The sequence below is a fragment of the Mus caroli genome, chromosome 1 (assembly GCF_900094665.2).
Source record: "Mus caroli chromosome 1, CAROLI_EIJ_v1.1, whole genome shotgun sequence".
Classification (NCBI taxonomy): Eukaryota; Metazoa; Chordata; class Mammalia; order Rodentia; family Muridae; genus Mus; species Mus caroli.
In genome coordinates, this window is record NC_034570.1 from 57,679,671 (window position 1) to 57,698,911 (window position 19,241).

Sequence of the window (19,241 nt, forward strand, 5' to 3'; positions counted from 1 at the left end):
TCCCTCCCTCCCTCCCTCCCTTCTTTCTTTCTTTCTTTCTTTCTTTCTTTCTTTCTTTCTTTCTTTTTTTCTTTCTTCTGAAAAGAAGACTTTAGAGGTTCTCATTCACTAGCTGCAAGATAGCCAAATTCATTGTGTGATTCCCAGCAGAGACAAGGGAAGCAGGCATATATCTGAATGATGAAGACCCTGCCCAGAGCATGGACCTCTGCCTACTGCCTCTCTGGATATTCTCTCTGTCCTCCATAAAACCACACTAAACCAATGAGGCAGATTTGAGTCAGAGAATCTCCTCAGCTTTCCTCAAAGCTGGCTTTGAATCTGTTTTTTTTTTTTATAACAATCTCTCTGTCTTTCCTTGTCTCTCTACCTCTATCTCTTTCCCGGTTTCTCTGTCTCTCTCTTTTAAAATAGTAAGCAATATGAACTTTAGAGTCCAGTAGCAAGAGAAAAAAGAAAACAAACAAACAAAAAAGCCAGGATGTTTGTAAAACCAGTTAGGACCAATGTCAAGATGTATGCTAAGTGTTCTTTGCTCGTTTTAACATTTCTGTACAATTAGGTTTTCATAATTGCCATTTCCCACTATGTATCTGATGTTATGGCACATTTGAACACTCCACACAGGAACAGAAAAGGAGTAGACTCTATGTTGGGAACACACAGACTAATCCTGGAAATTCTTCCCCTTATCCACTGTAGTTGATGAATTATTTCTGTCTTATTGAGCTTTTCCATAAGACATGACTCTGTCCACATCTTGCCCCTGAAGTCTGTGCTATTGTTTCCCAATTAAAACTATTTTCTAATTCCTTTGTCTCAGAGCTGAATCTTGTCTCGGGGGTGAGAACATTTATGCCTCTCTATTGCTCCTGAGACCCCTGCCCCCAACACTCACTGCCAGCAACATTTTAACCTTACTAAAAAATTTAAAACCTGCTGTCAACTCCAGGCAGACAAGCTTCTGTTTGCAATGGTTGGCAGTCACTGCAGAGACCCATAGCTGGTCAAAGTGCAGAAAACAAATGGCTGTTGAGTGCCTGGCCATAAAGGGGACATCTTTATTACCTCCTCCTCAAGGCTCAGGGAGCATCAGAAAGAACATAAGAGCTGGAGGGAATGGGGAGAAAGACAGAATACTGATTTCTGGACATTATGTGGCTGTTGTCTTCAAACTCAGAGCAGCTCTGGTCTCCTGCACAAAGGCTAGACAAAATCGAGTCTGTCAGTACCCTGTCATGGGGCTCTGCTCCTCTTGGAGGGTGTAAATGCAATTAATGATTGATGGAAGAGAAAGAGACTTTGTGTGTGTGTGTGTGTGTGTGTGTGTGTGTGTGTGTGTGTGGCGTAGCTATTGGTAAGGTACCCAAACTCTTATAATCAAACTCTCACTTGATGTCCTCCCCAGTCTTCTCTATGTACACACTCAATGGCACATATACATGTGCATATACCACTCCCCTCACCCACTAAAGAAGGCAGGGTGGCAGCTTTATACAGCCAGTGTTACTCTTCCACTAATCTGTGGTAGAGCAGTATCTAGCTAGCATTTGGTTGGGGTAAGAGAAGGAGGTAGATGTAGACATTTCTATTGGTCTACAGGACTGAACTGGTCACAGTAAGACCCAGCACTAGGCAGCCTCAGAGGCCCCGACACTAAGAGAGTGCCTATGGACAAAATCTGCTATAGTTGAGAGGCTCTAGGCCCTGTGAGATGGACTCCCATTCCAGTCTGTATTATTTCTGGCTGGAGATAGTAACCTTAGGGTTTGAGTAACTAACTCTCAGTCATAGGCAGTCCTTAGAAGGTAAGGCTGGAATTTCAATTTACATTTGTGCTGGCTGTAATGGTCCTAGGCTTAAGACACCTCCCAGCAACACAATGGCTATGGAATTCATAGACTTAAGGACCATAACAACAAGTCTGCCTAGATATTCTACACAGGTTTACTGTTAGTGGATATTCCCAGACAAAGCTAGACTTCCAAGATTGGAACAGCCACTGGTGGTTTGAATGAGAATGACCCCTATAAACTCATGTTTGAATACTTAGTTTTCAGTTGGTGGAACTGTTTAGGAAGAATTAGAAGGTGTGTCCTTGCTGGAAGAGGCGTGTCAATAGGAGGTGGGTGGGATTTGAGGTTTCAAAAGCCCATACCATTCTCAGTTAGCTCTCTCTGTCTCTAAGTCATGTTTATGGATCAGATGTAATATGGATTAGATTCTGATGCAAATAAAAAATTCCATTTCACCCCTACTACACTATCAAAGGTATCATAGGCCTCTTATTTTTATTCCTTTATCCCCATAATCTTAATCTTATTTCCCCCTGATTGCTTAGGAGACCCTGACCGTTACACTCCAGGCAGCCTATTCAACCCCACCCACATTAAACCTGAGTAATATTTCCTATTGCCTACACTATCTTCCATCTCTCCCCAACAAACTAGAAGGTGTGGTAGCTTGTTCCTCTCAATTCTCACCTTGCCTTTCCTTCCATTTCCTCCCCATCTCAAAACAACGCAGTCTTACATCCCATCCACTCACCCAGTCCCTATACTGAATCCTGGTTGCTGATCTATTCATCCTCACATGAACTGGTAGGCAACCCACAGAACCCCCATTCATTATTACTGGCCAATTACACTCCATTATTTCTTTCTCTGTTTTCCTAATTTTAATACCTATTTCTGGCCTTTTGAAAATAAAAATGTTTAAATAGACTCAAAGTCCCAGCAGACTAAATACTTTAGTCTTGTAAACTACAAGTGAATAACTAATTTTATTAGGACAACAAGGAAGAAGGTCCTTCACTGTCAACACCCAAAGCTGGTATTCTCCTCAAACTACTCTTGTGTTAGTAGTCCTCAAGGTACTGCCCCAGCACTTCTGTTGCCACAATACCTGCCATGATGGCTGTGAACTCTAACTCTCTGGGACCATGAGCCCTCAACTTTAAATGCTTTCTTTATAAGTTGCCTTGGTCATGGTGTTTCGTCAGAGCAATAAAGAACATAACTAAGACAGCTACCCACTTCTTCAATGTACAGACATCAACACAGGATCATAAGGATCAAGAAGAAGATCCCCAAACAGCAGGGGAATGGATATAAGCAATTCAGAAACTCCCCAGAGAAGCCAAGAGAAATTAAAAAATTAACGTATATATCAGACCAGAAAAGTTCAAGGAGCAAAAGAAAAGCCACAGTCCAGAGCAGCAACAACAGAAGAAGAGAGATGGAAGCGTGGACTCAAGACAAGGATGAGAAAGCATACTGCTCCATTGAGAAGAAAGAGAAAAGGATGCTGGGATTATGGGACAGCATCAGGAGAACAAAGATGTAGCTCTCACTTAAAATGGGAGAGAAAGACATGGGGAGCCCATAAACAGAAAAATGGCCAAGGAGACGGCTCAGCCGGCCAAGTCGTTGACAGGCAAGCATGAGGAGTTGAGTTCAGATCTCCAGCACCTACATTTTTGCCTTTAATAAATGAAAGATGCTTTATTCATACAACACTACATAGTGGTCACAATTAAGTAGGCTAACGGTTAGTTATGACATCTTAAAATTAACTTTTTCTAATTAACGAATAGCAAACATTTTGTATGAGAGTCAGAAATTTGTTGTTTTTAGCGAGAAAGATTAGGCCAAACTACTTAGCTTTGCTTGTGAGGCTAAGGAATATTGGCCTCTGCTGTAGATGGGAATGGACAATGAGGAACTTTGGAAATGGGAGTGTGTTATGGTTGGATCTTAAGTATCCCCAAAGGCATGTAATAAAGGCCTGGCTGCAGCTTGGTGGCATCAGCAAATAGATGAAGTGTTAAGAGTGGGGCTTCCCTAGGGATAAGCCCTTGAAGGACACTATTAGACTCTAGTCTTTTGCTTTCTCTTGGCCACCATGGGATGAGCAGCTTCCTTTACCATACGCTCTCACTATGATGCTTTCAACCTGCCCCAGTCCAAAAACAACTGGGACAACTGGCCACAGGCTGAAATTTCCAAAGCAGTGACCCAAGATAAAATATCTGCTTCTCCACCTGAAAAAATGTTCAACATCCTTAATCATTNGGGAAATGCAAATCAAAACAACCTCGAGATTTCACCTCACACCAGTNAGAATGGCTAAGATAAAAAATTCAGGTGACAGCAGATGCTGGTGAGGATGTGGAGAAAGAGGAACACTCCTCTATTGTTGGTGGGATTGCAAGCTTGTACAACCACTCTGGAAATCAGTCTGGCGGTTCCTCAGAAAATTGGACATAGTACTACCGGAGGATCCAGCAATACCTCTCCTGGGCATATATCCAGAAGATATTCCAACCGGTANAAAGGACACATGCTCCACTATGTTCATAGCAGCCCTATTTATAATAGCCAGAAGCTGGAAAGAAGCCAGATGTCCCTCAACAGAGGAATGGATACAGAAAATGTGGTACATTTACACAATGGAGTACTACTCAGCTATTAAAAATGATGAATTTATGAAATTCTTGGGCAAATGGATGTATCTGGAGGATATCATCTTGTGTGAGGTAACCCAATCACAAAAGAAGTCACTTGATATGCACTCACTGATAAGTGGATATTAGCCCAGAAACTTAGAATATCCAAGATACAATTTGCAAAACACAAGAAAATCAAGAAGAAGGAAGACCAAAGTGTAGATACTTCATTCCTCCCTAGAATAGAAAATAAAATATCCATGGAGGGAGTTACAGAGACAAAGTTTGGAGCTAAGACGAAAGGATGGGCCATCTAGAGTCTACCCCACCTGGGGATCCATCCCATAATCAGCCACCAAACCCAGACACTATTGCATATGCCAGCAAGATTTTGCTGAAAGGACCCTGATATAGCTGTCTCTTGTGAGGCTATGCCGGTGCCTGGCAAACACAGAAGTGGATGCTCACAGTCAGCTATTGGATTGAACACAGGGTCCCCAATGGAGGAGCTAGAGAAAGTACCCAAGAAGCTGAAGGGGTCTGAAACCCTATAGGTGGAATAACAATATGAACTAACCAGTACCCCCAGAGCTTATGTCTCTGGCTGTATATGTAGCAGAAGATGGCCTAGTCGGCCATCATTGGGAAGAGAGGCCCCTAGGTCTTGCAAATTTTATATGCCCCAGTACAGGGTAACGCCAGGGCCAAGAAGTGGGAGTTGGTGGGTAGGAGAGCAGGGCGGGGGGGGGGTATAGGGAACTTTCGGGATAGCATTTGAAATTTGAAATGTATATAAAGAAAATATCTAATAAAAAGCCATAAGGAAATATATTATGTAAATAACTTAAAAAAAATCTCTGCTTCTCAATTTGACTGGCTCAGGTCTCCTGTACCAGAAAGGTAGCTCACACATTTTGGAGAGGTCATTGGCTCAGTTCAGAGAAAGAAGTAGACAGGGTTGGCATTGGGCTCCCAAAAGATGAGTCAACACTGCAAGAACAGCAACAGCAGCAACAGCAATAATAATAGGTTGGTATGACTGACACCCACTGAGATTTCCTAAGTACGTCGATTTACCTGCTGTAGATCTGTTAGTAAGGCTCTCAAAACTCTTCGGGTCATGCGGGCTTGGGAATCATCGCCTCTCCTGTTCTTTTCCGCATAGAGCTGGAAAAAAGCTAGGCACATAAAGAGAGAAGAAATCTTTCATTGAGTCCTTGTGTCCTTGAAGAGTACATGCTTTGAGACAGCTTCTCTGTGAGTATAAAGAACAGTGGACTTATATTCTCATTGTTTGCTTGTTGCTGTGAAGGCTGTCTAGTGCTGGCCACCAATAACTAATGACCCATTTGCATCTTACCCTCTGGTAATTCCAGACCTCTGGGGTAAAGAATGGGGAATAGCAAACTGAGGATTTCTATTTTTAAAAAAATAGTAATTAATGCTTTCTTGACAATCTCTAAAATCATAAATGTCAATAGTAGCTAAGTAATGCAAAACTAGAAAGCGTAGATTTTTAGAGAGAATCCTGCAAACATTTTTTTAAAAAGAAAATATAAACAAAACAAGGACTGGAAAATTGGCCCAACAGTTAAGAGCACTAGCTGCTTTTCCAGAGGACTTGGGTTTGGTTTCCACTACCCACAAGAAGGCTGATAACCAACTGTAACTGCAGTCCGAGGGCATCTGACTTCCATTCTCTAGCTACTGCAGGCACTGCACTCATGTGGTACACAGACATGCACACAGGCAAAACACTCATAAAATAAAAATAAATTGTCAAAACAAACAAACAAACAAACAAAACAAACTGGTCATGCTGAGGCATGCTACAGAGCAGTTCATTATGACAGGGATTCAGACGCTAGCAGACAGGATGACATACTGGGGGCTGGGGAGTCACCATGCTTCAGAACACACTTAAGGTCTACACATGTTACCTCTGTACTTTGTAAGAGGGCTGTCCCCTGAGAGGGCAACCAGCGCAGCAGCCACAGGTTGAAGTTTAAGAATACCTGATCCTGTTCTGTGGGGCCATGAATCACAAATCACAGACAAGGGCAGAAAGGGCAGGGTTATTTATATAAATGGTTTATAAGAACTGTAAATATAAATGGGTATTTCCTGTATGATGCTAATGTTGCTAGCTTCTTATAGTCTTCATATATTTAGAACTTGGCAGAACAGGGCACCAAAGGAAAGTGATTGTCTCATTCATTCATTTATCCATTCATAATTCAGTAACTATTTATTGTGTGCTTCTTTGTGATAAGCACTGAGTCAGGTCTGGGTGTGCAGATGTGGCCTATCCTGGTGGAGTAGACAGTCTTAATCCCTTAGGAGTCACCTACCTGCATTCCACACAGCAAAGATGAGGTCAAAAGAAAAAAGCATGTGCCCTTCCAGAACTACCTGTGGGCTCTAGCCTTCAGCCTGACTGCACCCTGCCCACAAGTTGTGTAACTTTCTACCCTGGACAGACAATTTATCAAAGGTATGAGGGGTATTAGAGATAAGCACACCAAGTATCTGAAAAGATACTCCAAGGTCTAATGTTTAAAGGGACTGAAATCATGACAAAATTACTCAATAATATACTTATCTACTATTTGTGAAGTTAGGAGTAAGTGGCAAATCAGGAGGGAAAACAAACATAAGGAATTTGGCGATGATTTATATTGTGCTTGCCTCTGGGAGGTAAGCTTAAGTCATCATCATCAACAACAACAACAACAAAACCATCACCACCACCATCATCATTTCCTCTTCCTCCTCTTCCTTCTCGTCAAACCAACTGAGAACCAGCAGAACCAGCAGAAAAAAAAATCCCAGCTTAGGAAAACACACACTGTACACACAGACTCACAAAGCCACTGTCTCCAGAGCATGACCTCTGAAATATCAGCTGTTAGTTGTCTAGGTGCTAGATATTCAATTCCACTCCAGCTAAACAGCCAAGTAAGCCAAAACTTGATAAGAAAGAAATGAACACAAATATACTACCAGATAATGAAGAGCAAAGTGTAGTATAAAGACACCTTACCCTTCTAAAAGGTGGGGGGATTCTGCTCAAATGGGAATGAGTTTGTATGGGGGCGGGGGAGAGATTCCCTGCTTCTATCTTTCTATGCATCCTTTGTACGATTAACACGTAGGAACACTGCTTTATTTCCTTATTGAGTGGGTAATGAGTCGGTTACTGACAAATAATCAAGCCGACAAGTAGGGAGAACGTGTTACACAGCAGATCTCAAGTGAACATTAGACAGAACTGAATAGCCAGTGGCCGGAGATCTTGCTGTTGAGGCCACAGGGTTATCCCCACATCTTCACCTGTCAAACATGGCCATGAGAAGACTCAGGGTGAGCTCTGGTGCTCTTGGGTGCACTTGGGCTGCATTTCCCATCCCAGTGCGCTGAAACAGCTCCCGGAGCTCCTGAAAAAGCTGCTGCACAGAAATGGAGGTCTCTGTGCTCTCACCAGAACGTCCACGCCATAGAACCTGCTGAATCAGGAAGCTGTCCATCAAGTCCACTGCAGGGAACAAACAAAGGATGGAGACCTACTTTCTGATGAGAGAAAGTGGCTTCAAATGCAGCAAATATCTTCCAGTGCTTAAGTGAGATTGTTGTTGTTTGTTTGTTTTACAGTGGATTTTTCTTAAAGGGAGTTAAATATGCCCACCTAGAATTTTTTGAAACCATATGTCATTAAGGCATGAAAACACTATTAGTAGGACAATTGCTAGGGGTGGAGCGTGGATCTTACAGACTGAAGTTAAAAAGAGATGGACACCTTAAGGATAAACCTTCTAAGAAGTTGAAACACTGTAGTGATGAAATGGCAGAGGATCTTTTTGCACTGTGCCCTGGGAGGACTAAACACTGGCCTTTTCTATCTGAATACAGCTTTCCTGACTACAGCTTAGCTTCAGAAGGAACACGGTGTATTGAAATGGTGTGTTTGCAGTTCTCATAGTAAAAAATAAATCTTAAATGGCATCCTAAAATCTGTGGCTGAATTGCCAGACCATGTGGGTCTCACTCTTCTTCAGCAATATCACTTTTTAAAAATCTTGGTTCCATCAATATTATTATCTTGAGATGGTACTTCATAAAACCAGGGCTGTTTACAAAAACACTGACTGGTTTCTCACAGGCACACACATGTATAGCCATCATGTAAAAAGTTTACAAGGCAAGGAATAGAGAGAAGAATGAAATCTAGCTAGCTCTATAGATCTTGCCAACAGAGGGTGACAGACAAGCTTAATAAACACTCCCACTACCACCGAAGAGGTGGGGATGTCAAGAGTCCAGAGAGCTGCTGGCATTTAAAATGCTTCAGCCTGTGAAATGATAAAACCCAGAGCATCTCACTACTTCATAAATCACCCTCACAGATAAGGAATCCACCCAGCATAATAAAATTTTTTATTTGTTTTCTGATATTGCTTTGAAGGGAGAGTCTATGGCACAGGGGAGCAGGTTTCATGAATGCCCCTTCAGTAAAACCTGGCCACAGGTGGCAGCAGCTGTAAACTTTTTTTGTTTTTGTCATTGATCACAAGCTTCTATTGTCTGAGCCTGGCATCTGGAATGCAGGGGGTTCTTGTCTTGTGAGAGTTCTAAATTACAGTCATGCAGATAAAGGCGTGGTCCATTAATCTCACAAGATTCCGAATAATGATAGTCTCTGGATCTTGCTACCTGGAGCTCCTGGGATACTTTATCTTGGAGTTTGGGGCTTTTTGCTTTCAAAAATCCTTGCCTACATTTCCTATTGCTATCAGTGAAGCAACATATGGGTGGGCTGCTCACAATGGTCTCTTCCCCACCCCCATCTCCTGTATGTTACCAATGGGTTCAATGCACAGGTCCCGCTTTCCTGATCCAGGAAGTTACCTGTGTGGGGCAGGTTTTGCTTCTCTTTATGAACTGAACATCACACATTAGGGACAGATTGTCTCGAGTGTTACAAAGAACTTGTACTTACATTGGCAAAGAGTTTGCACAGATCGTAATTTGAAGGCTGTTCTATAGACAGAATTCTCAACTCTATTAAGAGTACCTGCAAAGAAAACATGAAGTAGAGTGGATAATGTTTATGTCATTGAGCAAATCCCACACCCCTAGAGAGAATCGAAGGGCTCCTAGAGCCTCATCTTGTAAGTGAGACAATTAAGAGAGACACTATGCTATTTTATCTGCAAATGTCAATGAAAGACGTGTAGAAGTTTCACAGTACAGCTTTTTGTTGTCTCAGGACAGATTGCTTGTCTGATGAGACTGGTGATCAGTCTTCACAGCTATCGAAACGTAAGACCACAGACTAGATCATCCCATGTATGTGTTCATGTTGGTAAATGCAGTTCAATGAAGCCTTAGAAGGTCTTACACATGCAATGTTCAGTCTATTGTAAGCAGCCAAATTTGTCTGCTAAAGCTGGTTATTGATGGTGCAAAGCAGTGGTCCTCAGAGTGTGGCTTCTGGCTCAGCAGCATCTGCATCACCTGGGGCTTGTTACAAATTCGCATTCTAACATGGCTATAGCATGCTGTCAACACACTTCAGGGGCAGGCATAGGCAATGGGCCTTGAACAAGGACTTGAAGTAGATGTATGCAAGCTAAAGTTTTGAAAGCTTTCTGTATTAAAAAATTATTGATTCTAGAACAATTGTCTAGGAACTTGAAATGACTTTTGGGAATTACAGATCTTGGTACCAGCCAACAAGGTCTTCTTTTCACATAGTTGAATATATGTGCAGATTATGTTTCACAAATAGAAACAAAACAAATTTCTATCTATTATTCTGTGCCATATCTAGTCAGTGGATGCTGATTTAGTTGAAGGTTCTCTTGACAATATCTGTCAACGAGGAAACCCTACCTTGTGTGCTTTAGTGTAGAAAGTCAAGTAATAATTCTAATGTCTGGTATTTTACATATTAGATTCATAATGGTGGTACATTATAGCAGGGATATAGGGTATTGTTGGAATTCTCTTCTACTTTTAGAAAGTATGTCAAGCTATTGTTTAATGTGTAATTAAATTATCCATGATGTATTTTTAATCATATTTAGTCATTGAAAATATTTATGTTTGTGGCACATCTCAGTTCATGGTAGCTATATTTCAAGTTTTCAAAAGCCACATGTGGTTAAAGACTGTGTATTGACAGTTCAGCTTGAGAGAGAAGCTTCATGGAGTGCTAATCAGGTCCCCATTTTTTTGCTATGCATCTCGAGTCAGGGCCGATATTTGAGCTGAGCTAGAGATCCAGGTGTCGTCAGTGCTAGATGCAGACAGTATCATGTCCATCACTTAGGTTGCTTAAGTAGATTGAGGAGTTAGTAGATAGAAAATAGGACTAAGTAACAAATGTGGGAAACATCATCTGTTAATTAACTGAAGAGAAAGAGAAGTCCAAGAGGAAATATAAGAAAGAACACTGATGATAGTGGGAGAAAGCAATGGCTGAAGGTCAAGGAAGGCAAACTTTAGAAAGCAGAGGCAAGAAGTTATTGGTTTGGTACCTATAGGCCACATTAGCAATAGCTATGAACTATTGTACTATCTGTTTATGAGTGTCAACTTGATCCTTGAAATCTTTGCAAGACTGGGTTCAGGAAACCCATGAAAGCACCCCTCTTAATGCACAGGGCTCAGTGGGGAATGGAAGGCCAAGAGTAAACCCCAAAGCAGATTACAGTTTCAAGAACTTTAATCTGAAGGGAAGATGAGAAAGTCAGAATAAACGGCATATAAAATGAAGACTGCATTGAAAAGGCAGGAGAGATTCTAGAATATATATGTGGGTCAGGGGAGAGGAGCCAGAAGAGGAACTGGTGATGGACTCAAGAAGTGAGGGGTTCAGGTAGTAATTGTCACAGCCAAGTCCCTTTAGGGGAGCACGTGTCCTTCACTTTTCTTCTATTGAACCACTTTCCCATAATCTGAGTTCTTGAAACCCTATTAATGCTGGCTGTCTTCTGTCTGCTGGAAATGAAGGCAAAGTCTACACATAGCAAGGAGGGTAAGCATCAATGTGGGTGCATGATTTAATCCCTGAATCTTGGTCCAAGGACTCCATGTTTCAGGTGTCGGGCCAACAGACTGAGTTTTTCCTGCTGGATTTCAACTTGGTAATGTGGATTGGAGCAGCAATCACCCTCCTATCAGGGTGTTTGCCTTGAGAAGGAAACAAGGAAAGTATCCTGGATGTGTTTGAGTGTACCACCTCCTGGTGACAGCTTCTGAACATAGCACAGGCTTATTCTTTTCTTTCACTTTATCACATTAGTTTTAATTAATAGACACAATCATATACATTTCTAATGTATAACTTTTCTCAGAAAAACATGAGAACAAACATGGGTCATTGTATGTGCTGAGCAAGCTACTCTACCACTGGGCTATACCTCAAGTCCTACTGTGTGTAGTATGAGTTTTAAAAAGATGTGCATATTGTGAATCAGTTGTACAGGTCTAACCAACATATGCTTTCCCTCACATGGTTATACTGTTTTGGATGGTGAGAACAGTTAAGATCTAGTCTCCAAGCAATTTTTAAGAATGCAATGTGAGTACTATCATATTGCCATCTCTTTATAAAACAAGTCTCTCCATGGAGAGATACCAAGCAACGCCTCTTTGGGTCTTACTGAGAGAGAATGCATAACTGAAGGAATTTGTTTTTTCTGAGAATCCCATCATCCCTCATTCCCTGAAAGGAAGACTAAATAAAAACATATGATTGGTGATGGTGTCTGTCATATCTGAGAGCTATTGTTTTCTTTATGAATGGGGGCAAGTTCACTCACTCAATAGGTGGTAGGGTGTACTGTTTTTCTGTCAATGTGGAACAAGCAAGATTCACCTGGAAAAAGGGAACCTCAATTGAGAAAATGCCTCTATTCAACTGGCCTGTAGCCAAGTCTGTGGGCATTGTCTTGATTAATGATTGCTGGGTGAGGACTCAGACCATGGGTGGTGCCATCCCAGGAAGGTGTTTCTGGGTTGTACAAAAAGGCAAGCTGAGCAAATGGGGTGCTCAGGAAGCCAGTAAGCAGTTTTCCTCCACGGCTTCTGCTACAGATCTCACCCTGCAGGTCCATCATGATTGACTTTGAGCTGTAATGTGAGATAAACCCTTTCCTTTCCCAAGTTGCTTTCAGTCATGGTGTTTACTACAGCAATAGGGAGCAAGCTAAGAAAGGGGGTCTAAAACTTCAGGAATAATGAAATTTGGATTAGGTAGAGCTCTTGAGTGAGAGAGGAAACAAATTGTAAAATTTGGAAAGAGCCGTCCTTGTATTTTGTATTCTGTATTTTGAGTGGTTTGTACGTCAGATATTTTCTGTGGTGACAGACTCCAGCTAAATAGTTTATAACCATAATGTTTCTTCTGAAACAAATGTTTTGTGCACAGCTAAGCTCTGAGCTCAAGACTGACATATTAATTATGCTAAGGAGAAGAAGACTTCAAAATACAACTAATCTCAAATTTAACAGCAGCTGATTTCTAAGCTGCAGGACATCAGGAATAAGTGGGTTACTGTGCAGGGAAAAATTCTTGATTAGAAACACAGCCAGTCCTTCAGCCTTTGCTAAGTGGCCCCAACCGGAGCAAAATAAGGCAGTTCAGTGGGGTTCATTGACTCAGGCTCATGTGGCAAGAGAGTTATGATAACACTTGTTTGTTTGTCCTCCAGGCAGCAATGGGAGAACTCAAAGGGCCAGAGGTAGCATGCTTAATCATGCTTGTATGTGTTCAAAGTTCACACTTTTCCAGTTCTTTAGTGGGGAACTAAAGTGTCTTTGAATTTAAGGAGCAGTCCGTGAGCCTTTAGTGCAACAGAATTGAATGACTTTAGATTCTTGTTGAGTGCAAAGCCAAAGTTAACACCACCAAGAAATAAAAGAATAGATAAAGTTTTATTGCTGACAGCATGTAAAAAGACCATGAGAATTATTTTCAAATAATGTTCTCCTTGAATAAAAAAAGCATGGAATTTTATTTGTGAAGGGCAGAATATTATCTATCTCTATCTTTCTATTTCTCAATTTCTATCTCTACCCGAACCCCTACTGCTATCTATCTATCTATCTATCTATCTATCTATCTATCTATCTATCTATCTATCTATCTATCAATTTATCTATCATCTATCTTTTTATTTATATGAATCTCATCTATATCTAACATTAATATCTATGCAGTTGAGGGACAGCCACATTTTGAATATGTTAAAAGCCACCTTACTGACATATTTGGTTTAAACTCACAGGTCCAGAAGGATAGATGCCAGGTACATTTTTGGGCAATCTTATCCCCAGACATAGAGCATGTTCTTGAAAGGTTAAAGATGCAGATGTGTCCAAGTTGTGGACAAGCTCATCTGTGTAATGAAGATGGCAGTCAGGACCGCCTCTAGGGATGCTCAACTTTCATTATAAAATTTCAGTTCATGATGCCAGAGGTCCTGTGTAGGCTGCTGGGAAAGAATTGTCATCAATAGTCTTATTCAGCTGCAAACCCTGTACACAATAGTTCCTGGCCAGGAAGCATTAATCCACTAGTACAATAGTGGCAGACTAGTAGCTATGGAGCTAGCCGATTGTTTTCTGATAGTATATTATACCTGCTTTGAGGAGGCAATCCATAATTGCTACTGTGAGTCCAGATGAAAATCCCAATGGCTGGGGGTGTTGAACAAGGCAGCTGAACTAAGCCAGAGACACCTTTGCAGTTTGAGTAGACCACAAGCCACACTCTGAATTTAACATCTGACTATCTGTATTAGAAGTTTCCACATCTGTAGATTGGGTCATGTAAAGGATCAACAATAGTCATAAAATTGCATCTATATCAAACACAGACTTTTCTTTAAATTAATTCACAAATGCATAATAAGATGTATTTCCATGTATTCCATGGTCTTTACACTATATTGGATATTACAAATAATCTAAGGATGACTTTTCAGTATGGTTAGACATGCACAGGTATGTGCAAGTACCAAGGACATTTTAGTAAGGAGTTCAAACATTTGCAGATTTGGGTCTCTGGGGACATAGAATCAATTCTTCGTAAATACCAGAGAACATTCTAAGTATATATTAATTCAATAAGCAATACATGATCATAAGTCAAAGACCCCATGTGAGTAGATGTGGGCTCTGCCTAAAGATTTTCATCCAAGAAAGCCAAGAAAGAGACAGTGCCTGAAACCTCTTTGTGTCTGTGTTTTTAGTAAGCACTATACAAGCATATTACAGACTCCATACTTTGATTTAACCCATTTGAATTCAGTGTTTCCTTGTGCTGTAAACATGCTTACATTTCAGACAACATTAGAGAATGGGAGAAGTCAGAAACATCTTAGCCTCTGGAGGAGAACACACTTAGGGTAGAGTAGAGCAGAAATAATTTATGAAAGTGTAATATCTGGTGCATTTTGTTTCTCTGGAAATCAGCAGGTTCCTATGCCCTGATTTCTCTCCATTGCATCAAGCAGAGACAGAGACTCAGCAAACCCAGGGCCTTGCAGGCCCCCAGATGCAGCTCCTGTTGAAGGAGAAGCATGGAGCTGCACAGCCATCTGGCCCATCATTCCTGTCAAGTGATGCTTTGCGGCATCATCTGATGAAGCTATGCAGCATAACATGGCAAGCTGTGATACAATGTGCCGTGGAGAATGAGTGAGTATCCCGGGTGACCTGCTGCCAGCCTCATCTCCTTGAGGCTCGGCTATTTTTTTTTCTAATAATAGGAGAAAACTCAAGAAAAGGAGAAAATGCTGTATGTCTCAGGCCTCAAGCCATGAATGAGCAAGCCGTTTTAGGTGGTTAAAGATATAGCAACACAAGCTGTGTGTTTCCTTGTTCATAGAAGCAGTTAGAGAAGAGATTTTTGGTCTTCACCCATCCTTATTTTTGTTTAGCTACATCATCATGCTTATTTTCCACAGATATCAAGTTGAATATGATAATGTCTCTTTCAATTTACCACCATTACAATATAGAAATTCTCGCAGTAGGTGAGTGATCCACCAAACATGGCCTGAGAAAGCCCTGTTGATATTGTCTGGGAACTTGCCAACTGAGCACTTCTAGACCACTCAGAAGCACTAAACCACAAACTTTGAAGGCAGAACCCAATATTTTTCATGCCCCATGGATGTACACTGAATTGAGAAACACTGCATTAGGGACAGAAAATAGAACCATAAACGGGTTACCCACTGCTCTGTGTATAGCTTATTGGTAGGATGGCTCAAATTTGAAAAGGCTAAAGATAACTTGAAACATGTATATTGCTGTTTTCAATAAATAGTGTGAGATCATAGAATCTTAAGCCAAACAACTGAGGCTAACAGTCTAGATTTGCTAAGGAAACAAAGTTGCAAGTAAATTCAAAACTGAAAACGTCACTGGCTCCTCCGGGGCTTACCGTGGCATTTAAATATGCTGGAAACAGAGGAATTAGTTTCCCCAAGTGCATTTACCAAATACCTGTTTAGTGACAGCTGGGGATCTTTCTCTCAGCTTTGGTTCCATGTTGGACTATGATCTTAACTTGATAAAGCATACATAGGGATGACATTTTAACAATAAGATACATTTTTTTGTGATAAGAATAGTAATTTACAATATAATTATGTTGATGCTAAGATTTTTGTTAAATTATTATCAGGATTTTACAGATAATAGATCAAATATTCTTCTGCATGTTGTTGATTTATTTTTAGAAGAGAGAAGATCATTTTAGTCACCCAATAAATTACTTTTCATCCACAAATTTGCCCCGTCTCTACTCTGTGACTCAGAGGTCTAAAACCACATCTGTATTTAAATTTTTGTCTGCAATTTATGTCAAAAAGCCTAACAATAAATACTCACCTTGTTTACTTGGGTCCATCTCTCAGAATATCCTGGGATGATGAGACAGATGGCAAGAGGGTCCTTGTAACTAGAAACGAACCATTTTCTGCAGAAGGTTTCACAGAGGAGGGATGATGGATGAGGGGCAGCCAACGAATCATTCACCTGTGGGGCAGCAAACACAGGTGTTAAGGGAAGACCATTGCATCCCTTGGGGGATGAAAACAAGAAACACTGGGATAGAGATTGCTTTCTCAGAAACTAGGAATAGTTCAGTTAAGCTAATACTTAAAAATAGGAGGCAATTGCATTTTTAAAAGTGGACTGAATTCTCATTTGAAGAAAATATCGTTTACCTGAATGTTAAGGTTCAAACATGAAGACCTCAATTTTTCAAATTTATAAGAAAACTATGCCAAGTTATTCTATACATAAGATTTTTAGCAGATACTATGCACATATTACACATGTGTATGTGTCTACATGGAATTTGGCCGTTAGTTTAGAAAAGACAGTGAATTAGCTCCCTGGTTAATAACTATAAACTATGAACTATACTCTTTCAACAGAAAGGATATTATGTGTGGGCTAGAGAGATGGCTTTGTAGTTAAGAGCACTTGTTCTTGTGGAGCAGGTGGGTTTGGTTCCCAGCACCCACATGGTGGCTCACAGCTATCTGGAACTCCAATTCTAGGAGACCCAACACCCTCTTCTGACATCTGTGCATGCACGTGATGCACATACATACATGCGGGCAAAACACTCACATACATAAAATAAAATGAACTAATCTAAAAGAATTTTTAAAAATAATATTACGATATAAGAAAGATTTATACGGTTCTTAGACATTCATTAACAACAGCAGTTGAAGATGTTCAAAAAGTTATACGATAATTCAATTTAAATATTTTCACCTCCTCCAGTAAATGAATGAGTTAAAGTAAAAAGTCATGGGGGCTGGCGAGATGGCTCAGTGGTTAAGAGCACTGACTGCTTCTCCAAAGGTCCCAAGTTCAAGTCTCAGGAACCACATGGTGGCTCACACCATCTGTAATGGGATTTGATGCCCTCTTCTGGTGTGTCTGAGGACAGCAACTGTGTATTATCCTCATACATAAGATAAATAAAAATCATTTAAAATTGTAAAAAATCATATCATTTTAAATAAAAGTACATCAGAAATTGATTCTTCTTTTTTTCTTCTTTAAAATATGATAGCTGGGGATGCGGCTCGGTTGGTGGAGTGCTTGTGTTCCTGCATGAAGCCCCCTGGATTTGATCCCAGTCCATAGAAAATGAGTGTAAAGATGTGTGGCCAAAGCTGGGAGCTGGGTTCAGGGGGATGAGAAGCTCAAGGTCATCTTTGGCAACACAGCAAGCCTAGTCTACATGAACTTCCACCTTGGGTTGTTAAAAAAAAAAAAAGAAATGAAACAAAATAATGGCAATAGTGACAACCTGAGACTTGCCAAGACTCAGGAAGTTTCCAAGTCTTTCAAGTAGAGTCGGTTTTGAAACATGCAGCAAGAAAAATCAGTTCAGGACTCTCCTCAGTATAGGGGTGCTCCCACACATGCCCCCCAAAACTCCCATGTGGTGTAGAAAGATGGCCTCATCCAGTCTGGACAGCTGGAGATGCACCACCCACAGCCCCTTACCTTTCTTAGCTTTCCTGGAGCAACACTCTAGTCAAATACTCGCTAGCTGTGACTCCACTGTTCTGGATGCAGGGAAGGGTAAGGAATAGCAGATGCCCAGGTATGACATTCTCATGTAGGACTGATGTCTCCTCCTGACTGCCCAGCAGATGCAGGTACAACAGAGTCAATTGGAGCTGCACCACTTATAAGAGCTCCAAGAAGCACATCCATTAGTAATAATACGATGAATAATTTACGGTCACTCATACCTCTCTGTTTCAAAGGGCCATTTCCGTATTAGTTTCATGTAATGAGGAGGGAAAGAAAGCATCCCCCAGTTCTGCTGGGAGCAAGAGCCACCATAGAGTTTAGGGAACAGTAACTAGAACCCCGAATCCCAAGTGATAGCACCTAGCAAACCGATCCAGAAAAGAGTTACACAGGAAGAGAATCAAACTCATTTTATTAATTCTTTGGCAAATGCAGAGGTGTGGCTGTATATTTTTAAAGATACTAAATATAATACCAATTACCAGAGGTATGAAAAATAATTTTTGATGAATTCACAATTCCTTCTAAGTTATGAATATAATTTAATGTCTTATTTCTAAAGAAGTCCAGGTTTAAAATTTAGCTGTTTTAGTCTTGTTAGGATTTTTAAACAGTGCTAGCACACAAACCAAATGTATTAAAACTTTACCATTAAGGATGTCAAGCAGCAGTGGAATCAATTGAAACTTATTCCAAAAACATCTGAGGCTGCCCGGATGGGACAGTGGGGAAAGGTACTTACTGTTCACCAAGCCTGGGGATCTGTGGTTCATCCTAGAACTCACATTGTGAGAGGAGAGAACCAACTCCTTCAAATTGTCCTCTGTCTTACGCCACTCCCCACCCGAGAAGAGAGAGACAGAGACAGAGACAGAGACAGACACACACAGAGAAAGAGAGAGAGAGACAGAGAGAGAGACAGAGAGACACAGAGAGACACAGAGAGAGAGACACACACACAGAGAGAAAGAGACAGAGACAGAGAGAGACAGAGAGAGACACAGAGAGACACAGAGATACACAGACACACACACACACACACACACACACACACAGAGAGAGAGAGAGAGAGAGAGAGAGAGAGAGAGAGAGAAGAACTAAATAAAATGCAATTTCAAAATTAAATGAACAAAACACTTGAACCAAAGCACAGGACCGTTCCTTCATGCGCAGGCATGCAGTAGCTGAGGAGCTAGGATACCTGAAATCC

The 19,241-nt window shown here is 40.9% G+C and overlaps 1 protein-coding gene across 1 annotated transcript in view; it reads right to left on the reverse strand.

Annotated features, from left to right (window-relative positions):
• Positions 1–18,177, reverse strand: part of Dytn (dystrotelin) — a 70,301-nt gene extending 52,124 nt beyond the window's left edge. The window contains exons 1-6 of the mRNA XM_021173354.2: positions 17,999–18,177; positions 16,355–16,501; positions 9,444–9,518; positions 7,781–7,982; positions 6,388–6,473; positions 5,525–5,625 (exon numbers count right to left, since the gene is read on the reverse strand). Of these exons, the coding sequence (XP_021029013.1) occupies positions 5,525–5,625; positions 6,388–6,473; positions 7,781–7,982; positions 9,444–9,518; positions 16,355–16,373 (483 nt within the window). The 5' untranslated portion in view covers positions 16,374–16,501; positions 17,999–18,177. The remainder of the gene's footprint in view (positions 1–5,524; positions 5,626–6,387; positions 6,474–7,780; positions 7,983–9,443; positions 9,519–16,354; positions 16,502–17,998) is intronic.
• Between the last annotated feature and the right edge of the window lie 1,064 nt (positions 18,178–19,241).